A 24,253-nucleotide genomic window follows, 5' to 3' on the forward strand; every position below is an offset into this window, starting at 1 on the left:
CAGGCCTCCAATCTGGGTGGGTGAGAGAAACAGAGTTTGGATCTGTAGGAAGTATGTTTGCTACTGTGTTATTTCTATATATAATAAAGGGGGATATAAACTATGCCTGTATGTGTATGTATTTTTACGTAGTAAGAAAATATAGCACCCCCAACTCATATGACTCCAAACAGTTTACAGCAATAAAACCTTAATAGAGAAACCAGTTAACCCCAGCAAATAGCAAAATACAAAGCCTCCACATTTAAAACGTACTTGCCCTGCAAATACAGGGCACTTTGAACAAGGTTGATGGCAATTTGATGGTTTGAGAATCCCAAAAAGGTGAATCTTGCTTTCGTTCCAATTTCTATTTTAAACAGGCCTCTTGGCCATACTAATAATGTTCATGCCTGGTGCCATTCCTGCTCAAAATTGGTTATTTTTCACCTGGCAAAGAGTTAAATTTGGGGAAGTTCACCTTAGGATTAGAGGCATATAAATTTAATAAATACAAACACCTGGTTTCAAATCAAGTTTCTGATGCAGGGCTTGCGATGCAAAAGACTCACTATCCAGTACAAATTTTTAAGGGAAGGGGCTAGGAGTATGCCCACCGTATCTGACCTAGTAGAACAGATAGATGCAATAATAATAAAGGTGGAACAGTCTTGACAGGTGTCCTGGTGGCTCAGTGTTTGCAAAGCAGTATTGCCAGCTGACTCTGCCCACAGCCTGGAATTCAATTCTGACTTGGCTCGAGGTTGACTCATCCTTTCATCCTTCTGAGATTGGTAAAACAAGGACCCAGCTTGTTGGAGATCATATTCTGAACCGAGAGTGGTACAAAGCAATGTGGAGTGGTATATAATTCTAAGTGCTAGTGCTATAATAAAGAAATAGCTTTAAAGGTAATGGTCAGCATGTTGAATTGCATCTTATAGAAATTAATCCGGTGCAGCTCGCACCACAAAGATGTCACATGGGCAACCTAGGGGCCCCTATTACTGTGTGTGCATCTGCGTTCTGGAGCACTTGAAGTTTCTGGGAGACTCAAGAGTTGTAATCCAAATAGGTGGTGAACCAAGAGATGAGTGAACCATACGCAAGGCCTCCCTTTCCTGGAAAGAGCACAAATGGTGCAATAGATAAATCTCTAAAAAGCCCCATCCTTGGTCATGATCTCCTCAAGTAGGAGCTATGAGTCCAGAAGGACCCCAGGTTGTGCACCAGCTGAGTCACAAGTGGTGATCACATGACTGACGGGCATTGCAACTGTGACAAATATAAGTGAATTGCTGGCCGCCTAAATTTAGATCGTGTAACAAATGGGGATGCTGCAATGGTTCTAAGGGGGGGGAAATGGTCAAAGGTCACTTCTTTCAATGCTACTATCACTTCAAATGGTCGCTAAATGAAATGTAAGTCCAGTGCAAAGTCCTCAACTTGTGACATGCACAAAGTTCTCAACCTACGACCGGCACCAAGTCCTCGATTTATGACCTGGCAGCCCAGTAACTGAAGCACAGCTCCCATTGGCAGAGTGGGACTTATACTACACTCTGATTGGTTGTTCTGCTTGACAGCTCTAGTATAAATAGCTGTCAAGCAAGGTGTGGTGCTGAAGTTGTTCTCAGATAGTTCTGTTGCTGTTAACGTTAATTAAAGGGTTTTGTTGTTTCCTCAGCATTGTGTCAGCGTTCCAAATATCGTGCAGAATTAAATCAGAGTCCAAGGCAGAGCTATCCTTAAAAGTTCCACAGATGTGCCAATTGTGGAATGTGTTGTTGTCATTCCTTTCTAGAAGCCCAAGGTCATCTTTTGTCTCCGCACCTCTGCACCTGACCGGAACCAGCTGGGTGGAGATGCCAGCGTGGCCGAAGAAGATTGGACCATGTGATGGATTTATGAGTGTGGGGATAAGATCATGACCTTTCAACTGGGTGGGAATCCCAGGAAGTTTTCACATTTGGGATTCCATAGATGTGCCAACATGTCTGTCTTATTAAATTGGACCTTAAGGATAGCTCTGCCTTGGACTCTGATTTAATTCTGCATGATATTTGGAACGCTGACACATTGCCTCCTTCCATCCTTGGCTAGTATTTAGCATCCAGGACTATGTGTACATAACTGGATATCAGGATGGATGGCCTCCCCTAGTGATTTCATGTTTAGAAGGAGCAGCGAAAGGCTTGATTCCCCAGGGCACCCCAAATTGCAGGGGCCAAGAGACTGCCTCTCTTCTCCTACCCACTCTGACTAGAAGCGGGCACGGAAATGGAAGTACAATTGCCATAATAAAGTGCCTCCTATTCCCAGTCCCCAAAACCGCTCCAGAAAGATATCATATTCATATTGTTATTGATAACCTGATGAGAGGTCTAGGAGGGACATAATAGTTGGAGCCTATCTATCCCAAGTCCTCCAGAGGTACATGAGAATTGCAACCAATGGCATTTTGGTGATATGCTCCATCTTGAACCCAGACATAGAAGGGCCCAGGTGCCTTTCTCCTGCGCAGCCTTTTACGCGGGTGGCAAAGTCAGAGCTGCAAGTAGAGGGTGAGCTGAAGTCCCAGGCTGCCAACCTTGCATCACCCTCTTCAGATGCACTTACAAAAGATCTTAATCTACAGCAATGCCTTGAACCCCTCTGCTAGGAAAACCTCTCATCAATGTCTTACGCATAGGAAACTGCTGTTGGAGATATACAGCCTGCCAGGAAACCAACTGTCCAGAACGGGTATACGGGTATATACGGGTATGGCTATCTGGAGAAGAGAAGGACTAAGGGGTACATGAAAGTGGTATTTGAGGGGCTGCCATAAAGAGGAGGGGGTTGGTTTATTTTCCAAACTGGCAGAAGATGAGACAAAAATCAATGGGTGGGAAAGAAATCAAGGAGAGAAGGATCCAGGAATTAAGGAGAAACTTCCTAACAGTGAGGACAATTAACCAGTGGAACAGCTTTGCCTTCAGAAGTTGTGGGTGCTCCCATCACTGAAGGTTTTTAAGAAGAGACAGGGCAACCACTTTTCTGAAATGGTAGAGGGTCTCTTGCTTGACCAGGGGGTTGTGTTAAAAGACCTATAAAAGACTCTTCCAGGTCTATTCTCATTTTTGAGATTTGGGAGAATTTTTTTTTCATATTGCCTTTACTTTTCATATTTCTAACTGCCCATCTCCCTCTATCTTCTCGATTCCTTGTGACTTTATTGACATGTTGTTTTCCTGGCAAGCGAGTAATTTCATGGGCAAACAAACCAATGCAGCAGAGACCAGGGGGTCAAGCTTCATTCTTACGGCTTCCTTAAGTTCCAGAGGCAAGTTTCGAGTAGTTATCCTGTGCCCCACCCACGAGGAAAAGGTGCCTGGATCCAAGGGTTTTCTCCTTTCCAATTTGCACGTCATCCCCCCCCCCCCCCATATATATACAAAGGAAACTTTTCTTTGGTTTAGTTGCCATTTCTGGCAAAGGAAGCTTCGGGCTCAGCTCCAGGGACAATGGATGCCCTCTTGCGGGACCTGGAAGAAAAGTTTTGGGGATGGAGCCTCAGGGAGAAAAGCTTTCGATGAGCTTAACGGGAGTCGAATAGGACTTGATGGTTCACACAAGGAAGCACCGAATCAATGAGAACATCTTCAAACGCCTTAGGGTACAACGAGCATGTTCTTCCGCCTTCAGCCGCTAGATGGCACTCTACAAAAAAAGCAACACTTGCGCCAAGAAAGTAGGTAAGGTGGAGCGGCAGCCGAGCTATTCTTGGGAGGGGAGTGGGGAGAGGCTGGGCTGGAAAGAGTTGAAATGATAGAATATTGGATTGCCAGAGAGAATGTAAAAGAGAAGAGGTGAAGGGTAGAGGAACTTCCTCTTCCGGCTCATCCACGGGAGTATTTTGGTGTCGCCGGAGCCTCTTGTGCCGCTTGGAGGGTCGAAGCGGCTCCTGGGAGGTGAGTGGAGGGCAGTTGGGAGGAGAAGCAGGGAGCAAGTCGGGCCCTTTGGGTTTTATTTTTATTTATTCATTTATTTATTTTTACTTGTTAACAAATACAAGGAAACAAGTATGAAAACGCATGAAAAAAATGGCACAAATAGATGGGTATAAATAAGCAAAACATAGCCATAAACACATAAAAAGAGGACCTATAAATGAGACAGTAGGACAGGGACGGTAGGCGCTCTGGTGCGCTTATGCACGCCCTCTTAGGGACCTCTTAAGAAGTAAGGGTAGACAATTTAAGGTCAAAGGTTTCAGGGGTTAGAGGAACTAACAATAGGACCAGGTAGGGTGTTCCACACATTTACTCCTCTATTGCTGAGGTCGTTTTTCCTGCAATCAAGATGAGAACGGATTACCTTTCGCTTGTATCTATTGATAGCCCTTATGTGTTATTGCAGTTGAAGTAGAAGTAGTCATTAGCAGGTAGGACATTATGGCAGATTATCTTGTGCACTAAAGTCAGGTCAGAACATAGACGGCGTAGTTCAAGGTTATCCAGGCCTAAAACTTCAAGCCTGGTGGTATACGGAATTTTATTACGAGCAGAGGAGTGGAGTACTCTTCTTGTAAAATACCTCTGGACCCTCTCTAATGTTTTAATGACTGAAATGCAGTGTGGGCTCCAAGCAGGGTGAGCAGCATTGAAGTATAGGTCTGGCAAAGGTTTTGTATGCCCTAGTGGGTTTCATGTCGGGGAAGCAAAAGGAAGCAACGAGGCTGAAACATGTTGAATGCTGCAGTATATTCTTCCCCTACTTCCCCAAAATTAATTCCTCTGGGGCTCCACGACTTAAAACTGCTGCCTGCGATTATCCGCTGGGAGATTTAGGACACTTTCTTTAGTTTTCATGTTTCTTAATCTCCCACTTCCCTCATCCTTCACGTAACACTTGATTCCTTGTGATATTATTGACATGTTGTTTTAATGGCAAGCGAGGCGTTTCATGGGCAAAACAGATGTTTTAAATCTTGCATAGGTTTTGGGCACCATTTCGTCTATTAGTCTCCCCAACTTGCTAAAATTAGATCAGAAAATTTGGAGCAAATGCACTTCTGGAACATTTTGCAGACTGAAATAAATATACATTGTCTATAAACATAAATTCGTAAGTGTTTATTTTTGCGTAAATATGCATGCATATTTGTCTGATCTATCCAATTCCCCCCAAAAAAATTATCACATGAAACTCCAATTTTGGTGATTGTTTTTTCATGGAAATGTATGGGTTTTTTGGAGGAGGGCTGCTTTCTCATGTACTGGACTAATGTTTAAACAATAATGAAACTTAACACGTTAATATATATCTTACAGATAAAGGGGATGCCAAGAAGAGCACTTTGGACAACAAAGAATGGGAAGCAGTTTTAAAATGTAAAATAAACCATCAATCAAAATATTTTCCACCTCCTCTGCAAATGGTAAAAACACTCCTCCTTCCTCAGCAGATGAGAGACAAGTGAGAGAATAAAACCAATATTTTTTTCACCTGAAAAAAATATAGTATCTGGAACTCAAGAAAACATTACATGAAAACTCAAAGGAGATAATTTCCATATAAAGAAAAAGAAGTAAATATCTGGAAGTCAGTGGGAAGAAAAAGGTCCCTTGGATAGCCAAAATGGGCAGGCATTAATTAAAGCCTTTGAGAAAGAAAATAATGGCTTGAATCAAGCAACTTCCAAATAAGAGATCACAAATTTTTTTGCCTCCTCAAGAATTCAAAAAGATCAGTTGGGGAGGGGGGGAAACCCCACAGACTGCCTATTGTGGGAAAAACACAGCTGATCACAGCTGATTATGCATGAGAGGATCCACCCAGTGAAAAATGATACAAGTGTTTAGAGTGTGGCAAAAGCCTTTCCTCAGAAAAGCTTCCTCATGATTCATTGAATGACCCATACCGGAGAAAAAATCTACCAGTGTTGCCAGTACGACAAAAGATTAAGTATGAACACCAATGTAGTGAGATACCCAAGGGCTCAGACTGGGGAGACAAACATTGAATGTCCTGTTTGTGGGGAAAGATTCACACAGAATTCTGATCTGGGGTTACACCAGAGGACTCACATGCAAGAGAAGCCATATATGTGTACTGACTGTGGAAAACGTTTCATTTGGATTTGTCACCTGAAGATACACCAGATGACTCACAAACGAGAAAATCTACATGAGTGCCAAGATTGTGGGAAAGGTTTTAATTGGAATTCTCTCCTGGTGGAACATCAGAGGACTCACACCACAGAGAGACCATATGAGTGTCCCGATTGTGGGAAAGATTTCTCTCGGAAATTTAACCTGGTGAAGCATCAGAGGACACACACAGGAGAGAGACCATATGAGTGTCCAGATTGTGGGAAAAAATTTTCTCAGAAATTTAACCTGGTGAAACATCAGAGGACTCACACAGGAGAGAAACCATATGAGTGTCCTGATTGTGGGAAAGATTTCTCTCAGAAATTTAACCTGGTGAATCATCAGAGGACACACACAGAAGAGAAACCATATAACTGCCCTGATTGTGAGAAAAGTTTCAGTCACAATTCCTACCTGGTGAAACACCAAATGACTCACACAGGAGAGAAACCATATATCTGTCCTGATTGTGGGAAAAGTTTCAATCGGAATTCCTACCTGGTGAAACACATGAAAACTCATACAGCAGAGAAACAGTATGAGTGTCCAGAATGTGGGAAAAGTTTCAATCAGAATTCCTACCTGGTGCAACACCAAAATATTCACACAGGAGAAAAACCATATAAGTGCCTGGATTGTGGGAAAAAATTCAGTTGGAATTTCCACCTGGTGATACACCAGAAGACTCACACAGGAGAGAAACTGTACGAATGTCCAGAATGTCAGGAAAGTTTCACTATTAAGTCTGAACTAGTGAAACACCAGAAGACCCATAGAAGAGAGAGACTGTTTGAGTGTCCTGATTGTGGGAAAACCTTCCCTCGGAATTCCAAGCTGTTGAGACATCAGAGAACTCACACGGGAGAGAAACCATATGAGTGTCTGCATTGTGGGAAAACTTTCAGTCAGAAATCTAACCTAGTGGTACACCAGGGGACTCACACAGGAGAAAAACCATATCAGTGTCCAGATTGTGGGAAAAGTTTCAATCAGAATTCCTACTTGATGAAACACCAGAGGATTCACAGCGGAGAAAAACCGTATAAGTGTCTTGAATGTGGGAAGAGCTTCAGTCGGAATTCCCATTTGGTGATACACTGGAGGAGTCACACAGGAGAGAAACCGTATGAATGTCCAGATTGTGGGAAAGATTTCCGTTATATGTCTACCCTTATAAATCATGTAAGGTTACACATAGGGGAGTAACCATTCAAATGCCCAGATTATGGACAGTGTTCCTCCCACACAAATTTCCTCCCTTATCACAGAAGAAATTCCATGTGAGGCAAAATTTGCTGTGTGTAGAGGAATGTTGAATTTCATTTCTTGTGTCTCATTGGAAGCCGCATTGAACAATATTTCAATACTTGTATGGCTTTTTTGTGTGAAATTTGCCTTAGTATCAAAAATGAGTGTGGAATAGAGTAGAATGGAATAGAATAGAATAATAAAGTCGGAAGGGACTTTGTATGTCATCTAGTCCAATCCATTGTTCAAGGAGGAGACCCTATACCATTTCAGACACATGGCAGTTGAGTCTCTTCTTGAAAGCATCCAGTGATGTAGCAAGCACAACTACTGAAGGCAAACTGTTCCATTGGAAAATGGGTTGTTCCCTTCCTGTCTCTGACAGCCCCTCACATATTGGAAGACTTCTATCATGTCACCGCTGGTTTTTTTCGTCACTAGACTTGCCATTACCAGTTCCTGTAATTGTTCTTCATATATTTTAGCCTGCAGCCCTCTGATCTGAGCTTCCTTTCTATAGCCCAATGCGGTTGTTCCCTTTCATGGAGTGAGGGGAACTCCTTTGCTGGGCGAGAGAAAGCAAGCATAGATCTCTAGAAATTATGCATGCTGCCTTAGGTTATTTCTATATATAATAAAGGGGGATGTAAACTATGTACGTATGTATTTTTACTTGGTAAGAAAATGTATATAGCAGCCCAACTCATATGACTCCAAATGGTTTGCAGCAATAAAACCTTAATAGAGAAACCAGTAAGCCCCATATATAGCAAATGGCAAAATGCAAAGCCTGCATATCTAAAATGTACTTGCCCTGCCCCCAATTCTAGCAAGGTTGATGGCAATTTGATGATCTGAGAATCCCAGAAAAGTGACTCTTGTTCAATTTATAAGTTTACTTACTTACTAATTATGTTCGTGCCTGGTGCCTTTCTTGCTCAGAACTGATTAAGTTGGAGAAGTTCCCCTCAGGATTAGTGGCATATAAATTTAATAAGTAAGTACACCAGTTTCCAAATCAAGCTTCTGATGCGGGGTCTGCAACGGAAACAACTCACTATCCAGTAGGAATATTTAAAGGAAGGGGCTAAGAGCGTGCCCACTAATCTGACCTGGTAGAGCAGGTAGATGCAAAAATAATAAAAGTGGGACAATAATGACAGGTGCCCTGGTGACTTAGTGGTTACAATGCCAGCTGACTCTGCCCACAGCCTGGAATTCGATCCTGACGGGCCTTGAGGTTTACTCAGCTTTCCGTCCTGAGATTGATAAAATGAGCTGAATTGTTGGGGACAATAAACCGAAAGTGCTATAAGGCACTATGGGGTGATATATAATTCTAAGCGCTATTGCTATAATAAATAACTTTAAAGTTCACGACCAGCATTTTCAGTTGCAACTTGTCGAGAAATGAATCCAGTGCAGCTCGCACAACCAAAGTGTGACACAGGCAATCTAGGGACTCCCGTTACTGTGTTGGCTGTTGTGTTCTTGACCAGTTGGAAGTTTCCGGGGGACCCAGGGTTGTAATCCAAACAGGAGGTGACCAAGGAATGAGTGACCCACTGTGCAAGGCCTCCTTGTAAAGTGTTTCAGTTTTGAACACATGACCATGGGCATGCTGCAATGGTCTCTGAGTGTGAAAAATGATCATGTCACTTTTTTCAATGCCGTTAACACTTCAAATGGTCACCAAATGAAGTGTTGGATAACCTCCCCTAGCGGTTTCATGTAGATATTAAACCACGTTCCTTACAGAGGAGAAGCCTGGCAGTTCCAGTTGCCATTGCAAATCCAGGACCCCGTGGGTCATTAAGTGAGGACCTCTTGTGATTGTTCTATGGGAAGAGGTAGGTGTTCCGGGGCAGCAGGTAAGAGCTACGGGGAAGTGGGTGGTTTCCAGGCCTGCTCCTTTCTGGGCCTGGGAGAGGAATTGAGAGCCAAGTGCTAAAGCAGAGGACTCTACATCAGCTTTCTTCAAACTATCGCCCTCCAAAGACTTTGACCAAGCTGCGTGGGCATATTCAATGGTGGAATCTTAACTCCCCTGGAAATTGGCTCCTCAGAGGAATTCTGTCCTCTAGTGAGATTTAGCCCCTGCAAGAATGCAGATGGAGAAATAATATCTCCTATCTAGATGTGTTTGGAAGCAACGTGGGTGGGCACTTCAATGTTTTGTCCTGTATTTCATTTTATTAATGGGATGAAGCTGGCAACCGTTTAAGGCTGCACATACAAACAAGACCTTTATCAGCTTTTATGATGCAGCACCTGGCTAATCTTGTGAAGGTAAATAGGGTGAAGCTTCACTCTTCAAGTTTCCCTCATTTCCAAAGATAGTTTCAGGGAGTTATCCTGCACCCCAAGACAAAGAACTGGCTGGAAGAGTCTTCACTGATCCCCAAGGTTGGGGTGCTTTCTTGTTGCCTGATGGCATGTAGTGTTTAGGTCTTGTAAATGAAGCTTCGGGCTCAGTTGAGATGACAATCAGGCCGTCTCTACATGACCCGAAAGGACAGACTAGGGTTAAGATTAGGATGGTCCTGGAGAAAAGTTAAGGATGTGGTCGGAATGAGTAAAAAACGACACTTCATTATAAAACTCTTACAAACGCCGGAGACAGAATGAGCGTATTTTCATCCTCATGTCACTAGGGGGGGCTCTAACAACGCCAGGGCCTAGAATACTATCAATATAATCAAGCATCGCTGATGGCTTTGTTGGGACATACAAACAGGAGGAGAACAACGGGGATGAAATGGGGTTAAAACCATCAAACATTGCTAGAAAGGACATTGCGAAGAAGAGAGGTAGAAAAGTACTTCCTCTTCCAGCTCAGCCATGGGAGGGTATTGGTGTCTTGTGCTGTTTGGAGGATCGAAGCAGCTCCTGGGAGGTGAGTGGAGGGCAGGTGGGAGGAAAAGCCGGGAGAGAGTCGGGCCCTTTCGGTTCCTCCATGTCCTGGAATCGGAGCAAGGAACAAGGCTGAAACATTTCGGTGACTGTTTCTCTCCCCAAACACTGTAACAAAGAAATAACTTCAAAGGGGATGACCTTGAATTGCACCTGCAAAGGAATGAATCCGGTGCAGCTCGCACCACAAAATAGGTTACGTGGGCAACCTAGGGGCCTCCATTAATTACTGTGTGCGCTGCTGCATTCTGGATCTTGAAATTTCTGGGTGCTCCACTGCAGTGATCCAAACAGAGCCAACACCAAACACAATCGGTGCACCAGATGAATCTGCAAAGCTCCTCCCCTGGTCACAATCTCAAGCAGGAGCCATGAGTCCAGGAGGAGCCCCAGCTTGTGAACCAGGTCAATTACCAAAAGTGATCCCATGACCCCCAAGACACTGCAACTGTCACAAATGTGAGTCAATAGCTAAGTGTCTGAATTATGATTGTATGACAATGTACAATGGTTATGAGAAAAACCATCGAAAGTCACTATTGTTTTTTAGTGCCGTTATTATCTTTAAATAGTTGCTACATGAAATGCTATATGTCCCGGACTATCCCTTCATAACTAGGCCTCATAGGATGGGTGGTCTCCCCTAGTGGTTTCATGTGGAAGTTGAAAAGCGCAGGTGAAACGTTTGAGCCCCAGGGCACCCCAATTTTCAGGGGCCAAGACTCAGCCCCTCTTTTACCCACCCTGACTGAAAGTAGAAGTAGAACCTCCGTAACAAAGTGTCTCCCATTTCCAGTCCTCATAGCCGATCCAGAAGGATATCCTGATTGATGATATTACAACCTGATCAGAGATCTAGGAAGGACATAATGGCTGTACCCTATCTGTCAAACACTCCAAAAGTCCATGAGAACTGAAACCAATGCAATTTTTGGTGATGTGTCCTGGTCTGAACCGAGGCTGAGAAGGGCCCAGGTGTCTTTCTCATTCACAGCCCTTTCTCCGCGTGGGAAAGTCAGAGCTGCAAGCAGAGGGTGAGTTGAAGTCTCAGGCTGCCAACCTTTCATTGCCCACTTCAGCTGAACTTATAAAACAAATCTTATATCTGCAGTAATGCGTTGAACTGCTCTGCCAGGAAAATCTCTCATGATTTTCTTATGCATAGGAAACTGCTGTTGGAGGTATAAAGCTTGCCAGGATGCCAACTGTCCAGAAGGATGGTAATTATTCTTCCAGCCCTCTTCCACACTTCTAAAAAAAAAAAAGGGGGGGGGGAGTGGTGTTCTCAGATTGTGACAGCAATTGGTGCCAGAATTTCCACTGCTATGTAATAAAAAGTGATATCACATGACTACATTGTTTAGTGAGGGCAATCCTGGCAGTTCCAGTTGCCGTTGCAATTCTAGGAGCTCACTGGTCATTAAGTGAGGACCTCGTGTGATTTGGATGTGGGAAGAGGTAGGAATCCTAGGGAAGCAACCTAGCAGGTGAGAGGTACGGGCAAGTGGGTGGTCTCCAGGCCTGCTCCTTTCTGGGCCTGGGAGAGGAATTGAGAGCCAACTATTAAAGCCCAGGACTCCTTAAGATCAGCGTTCAACAAACTTGCGCCCTCCAAATGTTTTTCGACAGCTGCCTGGGAAAATACTTCATGGTTTTGTCCATTTTCTTCTACTAATAGGATGAATCTGGCAATCGTTTAAAGCTGCACGTACAAACAAGACTTGGTCAATCTTCTGAAGGTAAGTAGGGTGAAGCATCACTCTTCAAGCTTCCCTCAATTGCAAAGGTAGTTTTGAGAAGTTATCATTAGGTGGATGGTGAGTTTAGGATAGGTCGGTGGAGAAGCCAGGAGCAAGTAGAGCTGTTTGGTTCACTCCACAAATGTAAAAGCAGAGAATCAACTAGGCCAAACGTTGTTGGCTGCTACATATTTCTTCCCACCCCGGATTTTATTGTACTGGTGCTGCAGTCCTTAAAACAGATGCCCACGATGTTCTGTTGGTTGGAAGATTTAAAAAGTCTTGTTCAAATTCATATGGATTCCTTGGGATTTTATGGACATGTTGGCATTTCTTGGCAATAATATGGGACTGATCTGCCACTCGTCTCTTCTGGGATTTTGCTTTCTTTTATTTCCAGGTTTAGCTTTAAAAAAAAAAAGCCCCTTTTTGTTTTCCTATTAGAACCCCATCAGTGTATTTGCCAGGTTCATCTGTAGTTAAGCCAGCACTTTATATAAACAAAAAGCTATTGAGGATGTTATCCATTCTGTTTTATTCTATAGAAATGATAACGGGGGATTAGCCACACAGATTGGTAGCAGAGGATCTTTTGTGAGGTTCAGTTGTATAGGCAGTCCTCATTGTTTGTTCCCTGAGCCTTCAAAGTTACTATGGCACTCTAAAAGCAGACATACATCTAACCCACAGATTGATGGCCATTTTGGCATTTCTTCAGTGACTGCATTTCAGCCCTTCCTGTGGTTCTGAAGATGTAGGAAAAGGAGGAGCACCAATTTGGGTGCTGTCACCGGTGCACATTTATGATCCCATTTGTGACCTTCTCAGCTTCATTCTGACGAGGGGATGGCATCAAGAAGTTGCCAGTCATGGTCACAGGAAGTGCCTTTAACAACTCAGTGCTTTGTTTAACAACTGCACAGGCGCAGATGTAGGTTGGCACTGTCATGTGACATGCTGAATGATCGGGCTTCTTAGTAACACAGATGCCAATCCCAAATGCAGTCAGTAAGTGAGGACTACTTGAATGGGGATGTCACCATGGGGGGTTGGGGACAGTATTTTCAGCCTTTATTTGCGGCAGAGTGCTGTAGGAGGCTGTCCAGGCTAAAAATCGGTTGTGGGGAGCCTCGCACAGCCCCGCTACGCCCCATTTTGGCTGGCAGGGGGCTGCAGGGGGCCATCCAGACCAAAAACTGGGCAAAGGGGGGAATGTGCCCCCCCAGGTGCCCCCTTTGGACGGCAGGGTGTTGCAGGAGGCTGTTTTTACTAGCAGAGGGACCGCGGGCCAGCTATTTCCAGCTGGCCCTATGGGTTGGATGCTGCTTGCAATCCTTGAGTTTGACTCCCCTACTCTAGATGCATATATCTACATCTGTATAATCTTATCCCCAGCATTTCCACATATCCATTGGATACAGAACATCTACGCACTCCTTGTAAAACGCCAGGTTTTTGAGAGGTAAAACAAATGAGACCAATATAAATCACCCAGGAAATGTTTACACCTTTCATGTAATGTATGAGCTGTACAATTCAATTGAAACTGAAATCTTTCACGGGGAAGAAAGGACAACAATAAACTTACAACAACATGGTTTCATAAAGACGGACACCGTTAAAAGCTAATACTCTCTAGAAGCACATTTTGATTTTATCACAGCATTGCAGGGCAGGAGTCTTTAGACCAGCTTTCTACAAACTGGCTTCCTCCCAGTGTTTTTGCCCAAGGTGCTTGGGAATAAATAAGGCTGAAAGGTAACAACGCTAGGAATTGTGAAGGCTGCTCTGCGCAATTCTGCCTTCTAGCAGGATTTAGACTCTCCCAACAATACAGACAGGAAAAAAATCACATCTACCTAGATCAGGGGTGTCCAAACTTGGCAACTTTAAGACTTGTGGACTTCAACTCCCAGAATTCCCCAGGCAGCTGGCTGGGGAATTCTGGGAGTTGAAGTCCACAAGTCTTAAAGTTGCCAAGTTTGGACACCCCTGACCTAGATGGGCTTCAGAGGCAATGGCAGTGGATTTAACAGATTCAACAGATTAACACACGGTTGACAACCATTTAGAGCCACACAGAAACAAGAACTTCGTGAACTTTTAGCCTGTAGCACTTGGCTAAACCTGCGAACCTAAGTGGAGTTAAGCCTCAATCTTACAGCGACATTCCTGCCTAGAAAGGAGCGAATACAGTACAGTAGAGGCATTGTTCGTCTGCTGGATGGGTGGAGGCAGAGATGGAACAGGTGGAAACGATAGAGGATTAGACTGCTAGAGAGGATCAGGACGAGAGAGGAACTTCCTCTTCCGGCTCACCCACGGGAGTATTTTGGTGTTGGCGGAGCCTCTTATGCCGTTTGGAGGGTCGGAGCGGCTCCCGGGAGGTGAGTGGAGGGAAGGTCGGAGGAGAAGCCGGGAGAAAGTCGGGCTGTTTGGTTTCCTCCACGGTGTATGACGCAGCGAAGGAACAAGGCTGAAAGATATTGGCTGCTCCTGCTGCATATTCTTTCTCTCCCCAAATGTTTTTAGCCTTTTGCTGCATGATTTAAAATTGCTGCCTGTGATTTTACCAATGGGAGATTTAAAAAGTCTTTATTTCATATTTCTATCTCCCTCGGTCTTCGCGTAACACTTAATTCCTTGTGATATTATTGACATGCTGCTTTCCTGAGGAGTTTCAAGGGCAAAATGGATATTTTAAGGCTTGCATAGGGCTTGGGCACCATCTCATCTGTTAGTCTCCCCACCTTTCTTAAATTAGATCAAACAAATTGAGTAAATTCACTTCCAAAACATTTTAAAGAGTGAAATACTTTTCTACATAGGTTACATTTATATGTGTGTGTGCATATATGTGCATACATAAACCTCAATGTTTTCGGGCAATTTTAATTTTTTAATTTTAATTTTCGGGCAATTTTTAATTTTCAGTTTGCAATGAAAATAATTTGTGATTTACCTAAGCCAACAAGAGAATTTCATGATTTGAAAAATGAGTGGATATTTGAATGTGGATTTTGCTGCTCTTCTATGTGCCTAATGAATCACAATGAATGTTTGAGGTTAAACGAGCATTTTAATCTCTTTGCTTTTCATAGTAATACATGGGTTTTCTTCCTTTCTTTTTGCTGTTTTCACAGGTTCTGCAGTCATTTTTAAAACAATGAAACTAATCCATTTATATCAATCTTATAGATAAGGAGGATGCCAAGTCCAACGATCTGGACAACAGAGGATGAGAAGCAGCATTAAAATGCGAAACAAACCATCAATCAAAATCTTTTCCGCTTCTTCCAGAAAGTGTTAAAACTCTTTCCTCAGCAGATGGAGGAGACAAAAGAGAGAATAACAGAAACAGGGTTTTCAGGTGGAAGAAATAGATTATGTGGAACTGAAGGAAATATTGCATGAAGAGGTTAAAAGATACAATTATTTTCCAGGGCACCTGAGGATAGAAGAAGAAGCAATGGGTGGAAACTAATCAAGGAGAGAAGCAACTTAGAACTGAGGAGAAATTTCCTGACAGTTAGAACAATTAATCAGTGGAACAGCTTGCCTCCAGAAGTTGTGAATGCCCCAACACTGGAAGTCTTTAAGAAGATGTTGGATAGCCATTTGTCTGAAACGGTGTAGGGTTTCCTGCCTAGGCAGGGTGTTGGACTAGAAGACCTCCAAGTTTCCTTCCAACTCTGCTATTGTATTGTAATTACCAAATTTAGAAAAAGTGGGAAATAGAAAAGATTCCTAGGACAGCCAAAGTTAATGAAAGCCTTTAAGGATGGAAAGAGTGTCTTGAATCAAAGCACCACCAGATAAGGGATCCGAAATATTTTTCACCCCCTCATGAATCCAAGAATACCAGTTTTGCTAAAACTCTTCAGACTGCCTATTGTGAGACAAACAAACACAGATTGCAGATCACAGTTAATTGATGCACAGGAGGATCCATCCCGTGAAAACTCTAACAAATGATTGGAGTGTGGTAAAAGCTTTACTCAGAACCGGACTCCTGTGACTCATGGAAAGGCCGATGCCAGAGGAGCAGCTCTACCAATGCTCCCAGTGTGGCAAAAAAATTAGCATGCAAACCAATCTGGTGAGACACGAGAGGACTCACACTGGGGAGAAAATCTTTGAATGTCCTGATTGTGGGAAAACGTTTAGTCAGAATTCCACCCTGCTGATACATAAGTGGGCTCACACAGGAGAGAAACCGTATGAATGCCAAGATTGTGGGAAAAGTTTCAGTTGGAATTCTCTCCTGGTAGAACATCACAGAATTCACACAGGAGAGAAACCATATGAGTGTCCTGATTGTGGGAAAGATTTCTCTCGGAAAGCCGACCTGGTGAAACACCAGAGGACTCACACGGGAGAGAAACCATATGAGTGTTCAGATTGTGGAAAAGGTTTCAAGGGGAATTCTGACCTTGTGATACACCAAAGGATTCACACAGGTGAAAAACCATATGAGTGTCTACAATGTGGGAAAAGATTCATTCAAAATTTCCACCTTGTGCGACACCAGAGGACTCACACAGGAGAGAAACCATATAAGTGTCCAAATTGTGGGAAAAGTTTCACTCAGAATTCTGACCTGGTGATACACCAGAGGACTCACACGCAAGAGAAACCGTATGAGTGTTCAGATTGTGGGAAAGGTTTCAGTTGCAATTCTGACATGGTGAAACATCAGAGAACTCACACAGCAGAGAAATTATATAAATGTCATTGTGGAAAAAGTTTCAGTCTGAATTCCTACCTGATAAAACACCAGAGGACTCACACAGAAGAGAAACCATATAAATGTCATGATTGTGGGAAAAGTTTCAGGCAGAATTCCTACCTGGTGAAACACCACAGGATTCATACGGAAAATAAAACCTATGGGTGTCCAGAATGTGGAGAAAGTTTCAGTTGCAAGGCTCAACTAGTGATGCACCAGAAGACTCACAGAGAAGTGAGACTCTATGAGTGTCCAGATTGTGAGAAAAGTTTCACTCAAAATTCCAAGCTGTTGAGACATCACAGGACTCACACAGGAGAGAAACCATATAGCTGTCCAGATTGTGGGAAAAGTTTCAGTCAGAATTCCAACCTGGTGATACACCAGAAAACTCACACAGGAGAAAAACCATATCACTGTCCAGATTGTGAGAAAAGTTTCACTCAGAATTCCTACCTGGTGATACACCGAAAAACTCACACTGGAGAAAAACCATATCAGTGTCCAGATTGTGGGAAAAAATTCTGTCATAATTCCTACTTAGTGAAACACCAGAGGACTCACACTGGAGAGAAACCATATGAGTGTCTTGAATGTGGGAAAAGTTTTGCTTGGAATTCCCATTTGGTGATACACCAGAGGACTCATACAGGAGAGAAACCATACGAATGTCCGGATTGTGGGAAAGATTTCAGTAGTAGGTCTAACCTTATAAATCATGTAAGGTCACATATAGGGGAGTAACCATTCAAATAGGTAGATTGCAAACAGTGTTTCACACAAAATTCCATATGATGCAACATTTGATGTGTGTAGAGGAATCTTGAATTCTGGTTGTCATTGGAAACCCAGCTGAACAATTAAACAATTACGTGCATGATTCTCTTTAGGAAACGTCTTAGTATCAAACGTGAGGGAGGAATAAAATAGAATAACAGTTGGAAGTTACTTTGTATGTCATCTAGTCCAATCACTGCAGGATTAGCGGCATATGTAAATATGCCGTTATTAAGTTAATAAATATAAGCAAACATCTGGTTCCAAATCAAGTTTTTGATGAGCAGGCATCCCTTCTTATCCCAGTACTTAGGGAAACAGCTAGATCTTCCTTGCTTTATAGAAGACTTGGAGGAGAAAGGCCTCCAAACTTTAGGGGAAAAGTTTTTCATTGGGCAGAATCTGCAATGGAAAAGACTCACTTCCTATCTCCTATCAGATGGCATGGGGGATGGCAGTCATACTCTGCCCACGGCCGAAACAGCAGCTAGAAAGTGGATTGAGGTCAGGTCAGTGAAGAAATCAGGAGCAAGTAGAGCTGCCTGATTTCCTCCAAGGTGTAAAAGCAGAGAAGGAACTAGGCTGCTATATATTCCTTCCCACCCCAGATTTTATTCCACCTGTGCTGGCTTAAAAACTGGTACCCACCATTTTCTACTAGTTGTAAAAAGTCTCCTTCAGCTTATGATTGATTCCTTGGGATTTTATAGACATGTTGTTTCCTTGGCAACAATAAGGGATGGATCTGTCACTGGTCTCTGTTGGGATTTTACTTTTTTTATTTCCATGTTTAGCTAACAAGCATGGTGTTATTTTTACTTTGAATAAAGGCAGGATATAATATCTATGCATGCATTTATTTTTATTTATTAAGAACATATATATGGTAGCCCACCTCAAGGTGACTCCAGGCAGTTACAGCAATAAAACCCTAATACAGAATATGCAAATGGCAAAATGCAGAGCCATATACAGAAACCAATAAACCCCATATATGTAATCAATCAGAATAGATCAGGAAGGCACCTTGGAGGTGTTCTAGTCCAACCCTCTGCTCAGGTAGGAGACCCTATTTCAGAAAAGTGGCTGTCCAATCTCTTCTTAAAAACTTCCAGTGATGGGAGTACACACAGCTTCTGAAGGCAAGCTGTTCCACTGGTTAATTATTCTCAATTTTAGGAAGTATCTCCTTAATTCCAGGTTGCTTCTGTCCTTTATTCATTTCCATCCATTGTAGGATGGATGGCCCCTGCTAGTGGTTTCATGAGGATGTTGAAAAGGAGTAGTGAATGCTTCAGCCCACATTACAGGAGGCTTAGGATAGAGCTGTTCTTCTGCTATCCGTACTGATTTGAGCTGGCCATGGAGGTACCCTGTTTCCCCAAAAATAAGACCTCCCCAGATAATAAGCCCAAATGGGCTTTTGAGCGCATGCATTAAAATAAGCCCTCCCTTGAAAATAAGCCCTCCCTGAAAATATTGCAACACAGCAGCAGTCATCAAGTGACCACGCTTGCCGCCTCCTGCACCTCAAAAATAATAAGTCCTCTCCGAAAATAAGGCCAAGCGCTTATTTCAGGGGCCAAAAGAAAATAAGACCCTGTCTTATTTTCGGGGAAACACGGTAGAAGTAGAACCATCACAATAAAGTGCCTCTTATTTCCAGTCCCAAAAGCTTGTCCTGAAGGATATCATGGTCATATTGAAACCTGATGAGAGGTCTAGGAGGGATATAACGGTTGTACCCTGTCTATGCCAAGCCTTCCAAAAGTCTATTGAGAATTGCAACCAATGCCATTTTGGTGATGTGCCCTGGCCTGAAGCTAGACTGAGAAGGGCCCAGGTGTGGACGGGCGGGGGGGAGGGAGCTGGACCGGTTCTAAACGGCACTGTAGATTTGTAGAACCTCTTCTATAGAAGAGGTTAGAACTGGCAGGAGCCTACCCCTGCCTTGGAGCCTGCTGGTGCTTCCATGTCTGAAATCCTTGGGAGCCACAAGAAATCAGTAATAACGTTTGGGGATTTAGAGAGGTTTTGACAGTGCCTGAAAGCCAACTAATAAAGCACAGGACTCTTTAGATCAGTTTTCTACAAGCTAGCTCCCTCCAAATCTTTTACCCAAGCTGCCTGGGTACTTTCAATGCTGGAATCTTAACTCAATGCTGGAAATTATGAAGGCTGCTCAGAGGAATTCTGCCCTCTACTGAGATTTAGGCCCTGCAAGAATGCAGATGGAAAAAATTATATCTCCTATCTAAATGTGTTTAGAAGCAATATGGGTGGGCCCTTCAATGTTTTGTGCCTTATTTCATTCCAGGTAGTCCTCGGCTTACAATAACAATTGAGCCCAACATTACTATTGTTAGTCAAACATGTATTAAGTGAGTTTGGCCCATTTTGCAACATTTCTTGTCACTGTTAAGTGAATCACTGCAGTTGCAAAATTAATCAAACTGTTGTTAAGTGAATCTGGCTTCCCCATTGATTTTGCTCGTCACAGGATCATGGCCCCAGGACACTGCAACCATCATAAATACTGTATGAGTTAATTTCCAAGTGACTGAATTTTGATCATATGACCACAGGGATGCTGCCAGAGTTGCAAGTGTGAAAACGGGTTAAAAGTTGCTTTTTTTCATTGCTGCTGTAATAGTCAGTAAAAGAACTGTTGTAAGTCAAGGACTACCGGTATTCTATTAATGGGATGAAGCTGTCAATCGTTTAAGGCTGCACATGCACACAAGACCTTTATCAACTTTTATGATGCAGCACCTGGTAATCCTGTGAAGGTAAGCAGGGTCAAGCTTCACTCTTCAAGTTTCCCTCAATTGCAAAGGTAGTTTTAGGGAGTTATCCTGCACCCCCAAGAGGTAAAAGTGGCTGGAAGAGTCTTCACTGATCCCCAAGGGAGGTGTGCTTTCTTGTTGCCTGATGGCACATTGCGTTCCCCCCACGTATGCTTTCCCTTGGTTTAGTTCCTGCAAAAGAAGCTCCTGGCTCACTTGCAGTGAGGATATGGGCATCCCTGCAAGACCCCAAAGGACAGACTAGGACTAGATCAGTGTTTTTCAACCTTGGCAACTTGAAGATGTCTGGACTTCAACTCCCAGAACTGGCTGGGGAATTCTGGGAGTTGAAGTCCGGACATCTTCAAGTTGCCAGGGTTGAGAAACACTGGGCTAGATCGTCCTGAAGAAAAGTTATGGGTGTAGTGGCGTGGGAAACGACACTTCGTTTAAAAAAAAATCATCTTAGAAACTCCTGACATAGAATGTGCGTATTTTCAGCCCTCACGTCACTAGATGGCGCTCTAACACAACAGGAGCGTCTGGCAATCCGTCAATATAATAGACTCTAATAGAGGTATCCCTGGTGGCTGGAGATGGAGGGGGGGAGCTGAAGTGGAAAGAGTTAAAACCAGCGAGTATTGCTAGAAAGGATGTCGAGGAGAGGAGAAGAATAGAGGAATGTCCTCTTCCATGGGAGGACTGGAGGGCGACGGTCGTGTTCTTCCAAGGGTCGAAGCGGCTCCTGGGAGGTGAGTGGAGGGCAAGTCGGGCTGTTCGCTTTCCTCCACGGCGAAGGAACAAGAATGAAAGAGGAAAGGGCTGCTGCATATTCTTTCTCTCCCCAAATGTTGTCATATCCTTTTGCTCCACGATTTGAAAGAGCTGCCTGTGATTTTCTGTTGGGAGATGGGAGAGACTAAAATTTAAAGACCCAGGGACCATATGAAGAAGGGTTGCAGGATTTGTGTATCACCAGTCTAGAGAAAAGAAGGACTGGAGGGGACATGATAGCATTCCAGTATTTGAGGGGCTGCCACAAAGAACAAGGTGGTCAAATTATTTTCCAAAGCACCAAGAACGCCAGACAAGAAACAATGGGTGGAAACTAATGAAGGAGAGAAGCAACCTGGAATTGAGGAAAAACTTCCTAACGGTGAGGACAATTAACCAGTGGAACAGCTTTGCCTTCAGATCTTGTAGGTGCTACATCAAAGGAAGTTTTTTTAAAAGAAAAGACAGGACAGCCACTTTCCTGAAATGGTATAAGGTCTCTTGCTTGAGCAGGGGGTGGGCTAGATGACCTACAAGGAGGCTTCCAGTTCTGAATTTGAGATTTGGGAGATTTAAAAAAAATGTTTATTGTTTATATTTCATATACAACTAATCAAGGAGAGAAGCAACTTAGAACTGAGGAGAAATTTCCTGACAGTTAGAACAATTAATCAGTGGAACAGCTTGCCTCCAGAAGTTGTGAATGCCCCAACACTGGAAGTCTTTAAGAAGATGTTGGATAGCCATTTGTCTGAAATGGTATAGGATTTCCTGCCTTGGCAGGGGGTTGGACTAGAAGACCTCAAAGGTCCCTTCCAACTTGGTTATTCTATTCTATTCTATTCTATATCCACCCTTCATATAAGACTTCATTCCTTGTGATTTTATTGACATGTTGCTTTCCTGGCGAGTGAACAGTGTCATGGACAAACTGGATGCTTTAAATCTTGCTTAAGATTTGGGAACCATTTCATCTCTTAGTGTTCCTGGCTTTCTAAAATTAGATCTAAAAAATGAGAAAACACACTTACATGTGTATTTCGGTGTGCATTTGTGTGCATATGTGTGTGATCTCTCCAACACAAAAAGAGGATTTTATGATTGAGTCAGTATTTGACTTTGAATCTTTGTTAGTCTTCTAGCTGCAAGGTGAATCATAATTAATTAAAGGTTAAACTAGAATATTGATATTTTCATGGTAATATGTGGGAGGGAGAGCTGCTGTTTTTACATGTCCTGCAGCCATTTTTGAAACAATAGTGACACTAACCCATTTATATGAATCTTACAGAGAAAGAGGATGCCAAGAAGAGCACTCTGGACGACAGAGAATGAGAATCAGCATTAAAATGCAAAACAAACCATCAATCAAAATATTTTCCACTTCTTCCACAACTTTTCTCTTTCCTCAGCAGATGGAGGGAGACAAGGGAGTGAATAACAAGAACGAAGTTTTGAGCTAGATAAAACAGAGAGTGTGGAACTCAAAGAAACATTACAACAGGTGGTATTGAAGGAAACATAGTGGCGCAGTGGTTAGAATGCAGTACTGCCAGCAGCCGGCAGTTTGGCCGATCGAATCTCACCAGGCTCAAGGTTGACTCAGCCTTCCATCCTTCCGAGATGGGTAAAAAGAGGACCCAGATTGTTGGGGGCAATAGGCTGACTCTGTAAACCACTTAGGGCTGTAAAAACACCCTGAAGCGGTATATAAGTCTATTACTATTACATGAGAAGTCAAGGGAGATAATTCCCAAATCTTACAGAAAGAGTTGGAAATACCTAGACTTCAGTGAGAAGAAAAAAAATTCCTTGGTAGCCAAAATTGGCAGACATAAATTAAGGTCTTTGAGGAAGGAAAGTGGTTTCAATCAAAGTACCTCCAAGTAATAGGTCAGAAATATTTTTGACCTCCTTAAGATTCCAAGAATATCAGTGTTGGAAAAACTTCACAGACTGCGTATTATGAGAAAAACACAGATTGCAGGTCACAGCTGCTTATGCATAAGAGAATCCATCCTGTGAAAAGCTATACAAATGTTTGGAGTATGGCAACAGCTTTACTCAAAAAAGCTTCCTCTCGATTCATGGAATGACCCATATTAGAGACAAGTTCTACTAGCGCTGCCAATGTGGCAAAAGATTTACAATGCACACCAATCTGGTGAGAGACAAGAGGACTAGCAATGGAGAGAAAAACTTTGACTGTCCTGATTGTGGGAAAAGTTTCACTAGGAATTCTCACCTGGTGATACACCAGAGGATTCACACAGGAGAGAAACCTTACAAGTGTCGTGATTGTGGGAAAAATTTCTCTCGGAATTACAACTTGGTGCTACACCAGAGGACTCACACAGAAGAAAAACCATATGAGTGTCCAGATTGTGGGAAAAGTTTCAGTCAGAATTCCTATCTGGTGAAACACCAGAAGACTCACACAGGAGAGAAACCCTTTGAATGTCCTGACTGTGGGAAAAGTTTCAGAGAGAATTCTTACCTGGTGAAACACCAGAGGACTCACACAGGACAAAACCGATATGAGTGTCTGGATTGTGAGAAAACTTTCAAGCAGAATTCTCACCTGGTGATACACCAGAGGACTCACATGGGAGAGAAACCATATAAGTGTCGTGATTGTGGGAAAGGTTTTTCTCGGAATTTCAACCTGATGATACACCAGAGAACTCACACAGGAGAAAAACCATATGAGTGTCTTTTTTGTGGGAAAAGTTTTATTCGAAATTCCTACCTATTGAATCACCAGAGGACTAATACAGGAGAAAACCCATATGAGTGTCTGGAATGTAGGAAAACTTTCATTCGAAAGTGTGACTTGGTGATACACCAGAAAACTCACGCAGCAGAGAAATTATATGAGTGTCCGGATTGTGGGAAAAATTTCACTCGGAATTCCAAGCTGGTGATACACCAGAGAACTCACACGGGAGAGAAACCATATGACTGTCTATATTGTTCGAAAAGTTTCAGTCAGAATTCCAACCTGATGATACACCAGAGAACTCACACAGGAGAAAAACCGTATCAGTGTTCAGATTGTGGGGAAAGTTTCAGTCAGAATTCCTATCTGGTGAAACACCAGAGGACTCACACAGGAGAAAAACCATATGAGTGTCTTGAATGTGGGAAAAGTTTCATTCAAAATATGGACTT

General features: G+C 43.0%; 1 protein-coding gene across 14 annotated transcripts in view; it reads left to right on the forward strand.

The window, feature by feature from the left end:
* Nucleotides 1-24,253, forward strand: part of LOC309385195 (uncharacterized protein) — a 195,724-nt gene that overhangs the window by 154,025 nt on the left and 17,446 nt on the right. For 2 of the 14 annotated variants that reach the window (XM_081939382.1, XM_081939381.1), the window contains exon 2: nt 15,160-15,321. Coding sequence is in view for 8 of the 14 variants with exons in the window: in XM_081939363.1 (XP_081795489.1) it covers nt 16,038-17,489 (1,452 nt within the window). In the remaining 6 variants the exon portion in view is untranslated. The other 12 variants (XM_081939367.1, XM_081939368.1, XM_081939365.1 and 9 more) reach the window with 12 other exon arrangements.

Source organism: Natrix helvetica (assembly GCF_964273705.1).
Source record: "Natrix helvetica genome assembly, chromosome: 1".
NCBI lineage: Eukaryota > Metazoa > Chordata > Lepidosauria > Squamata > Natricidae > Natrix > Natrix helvetica.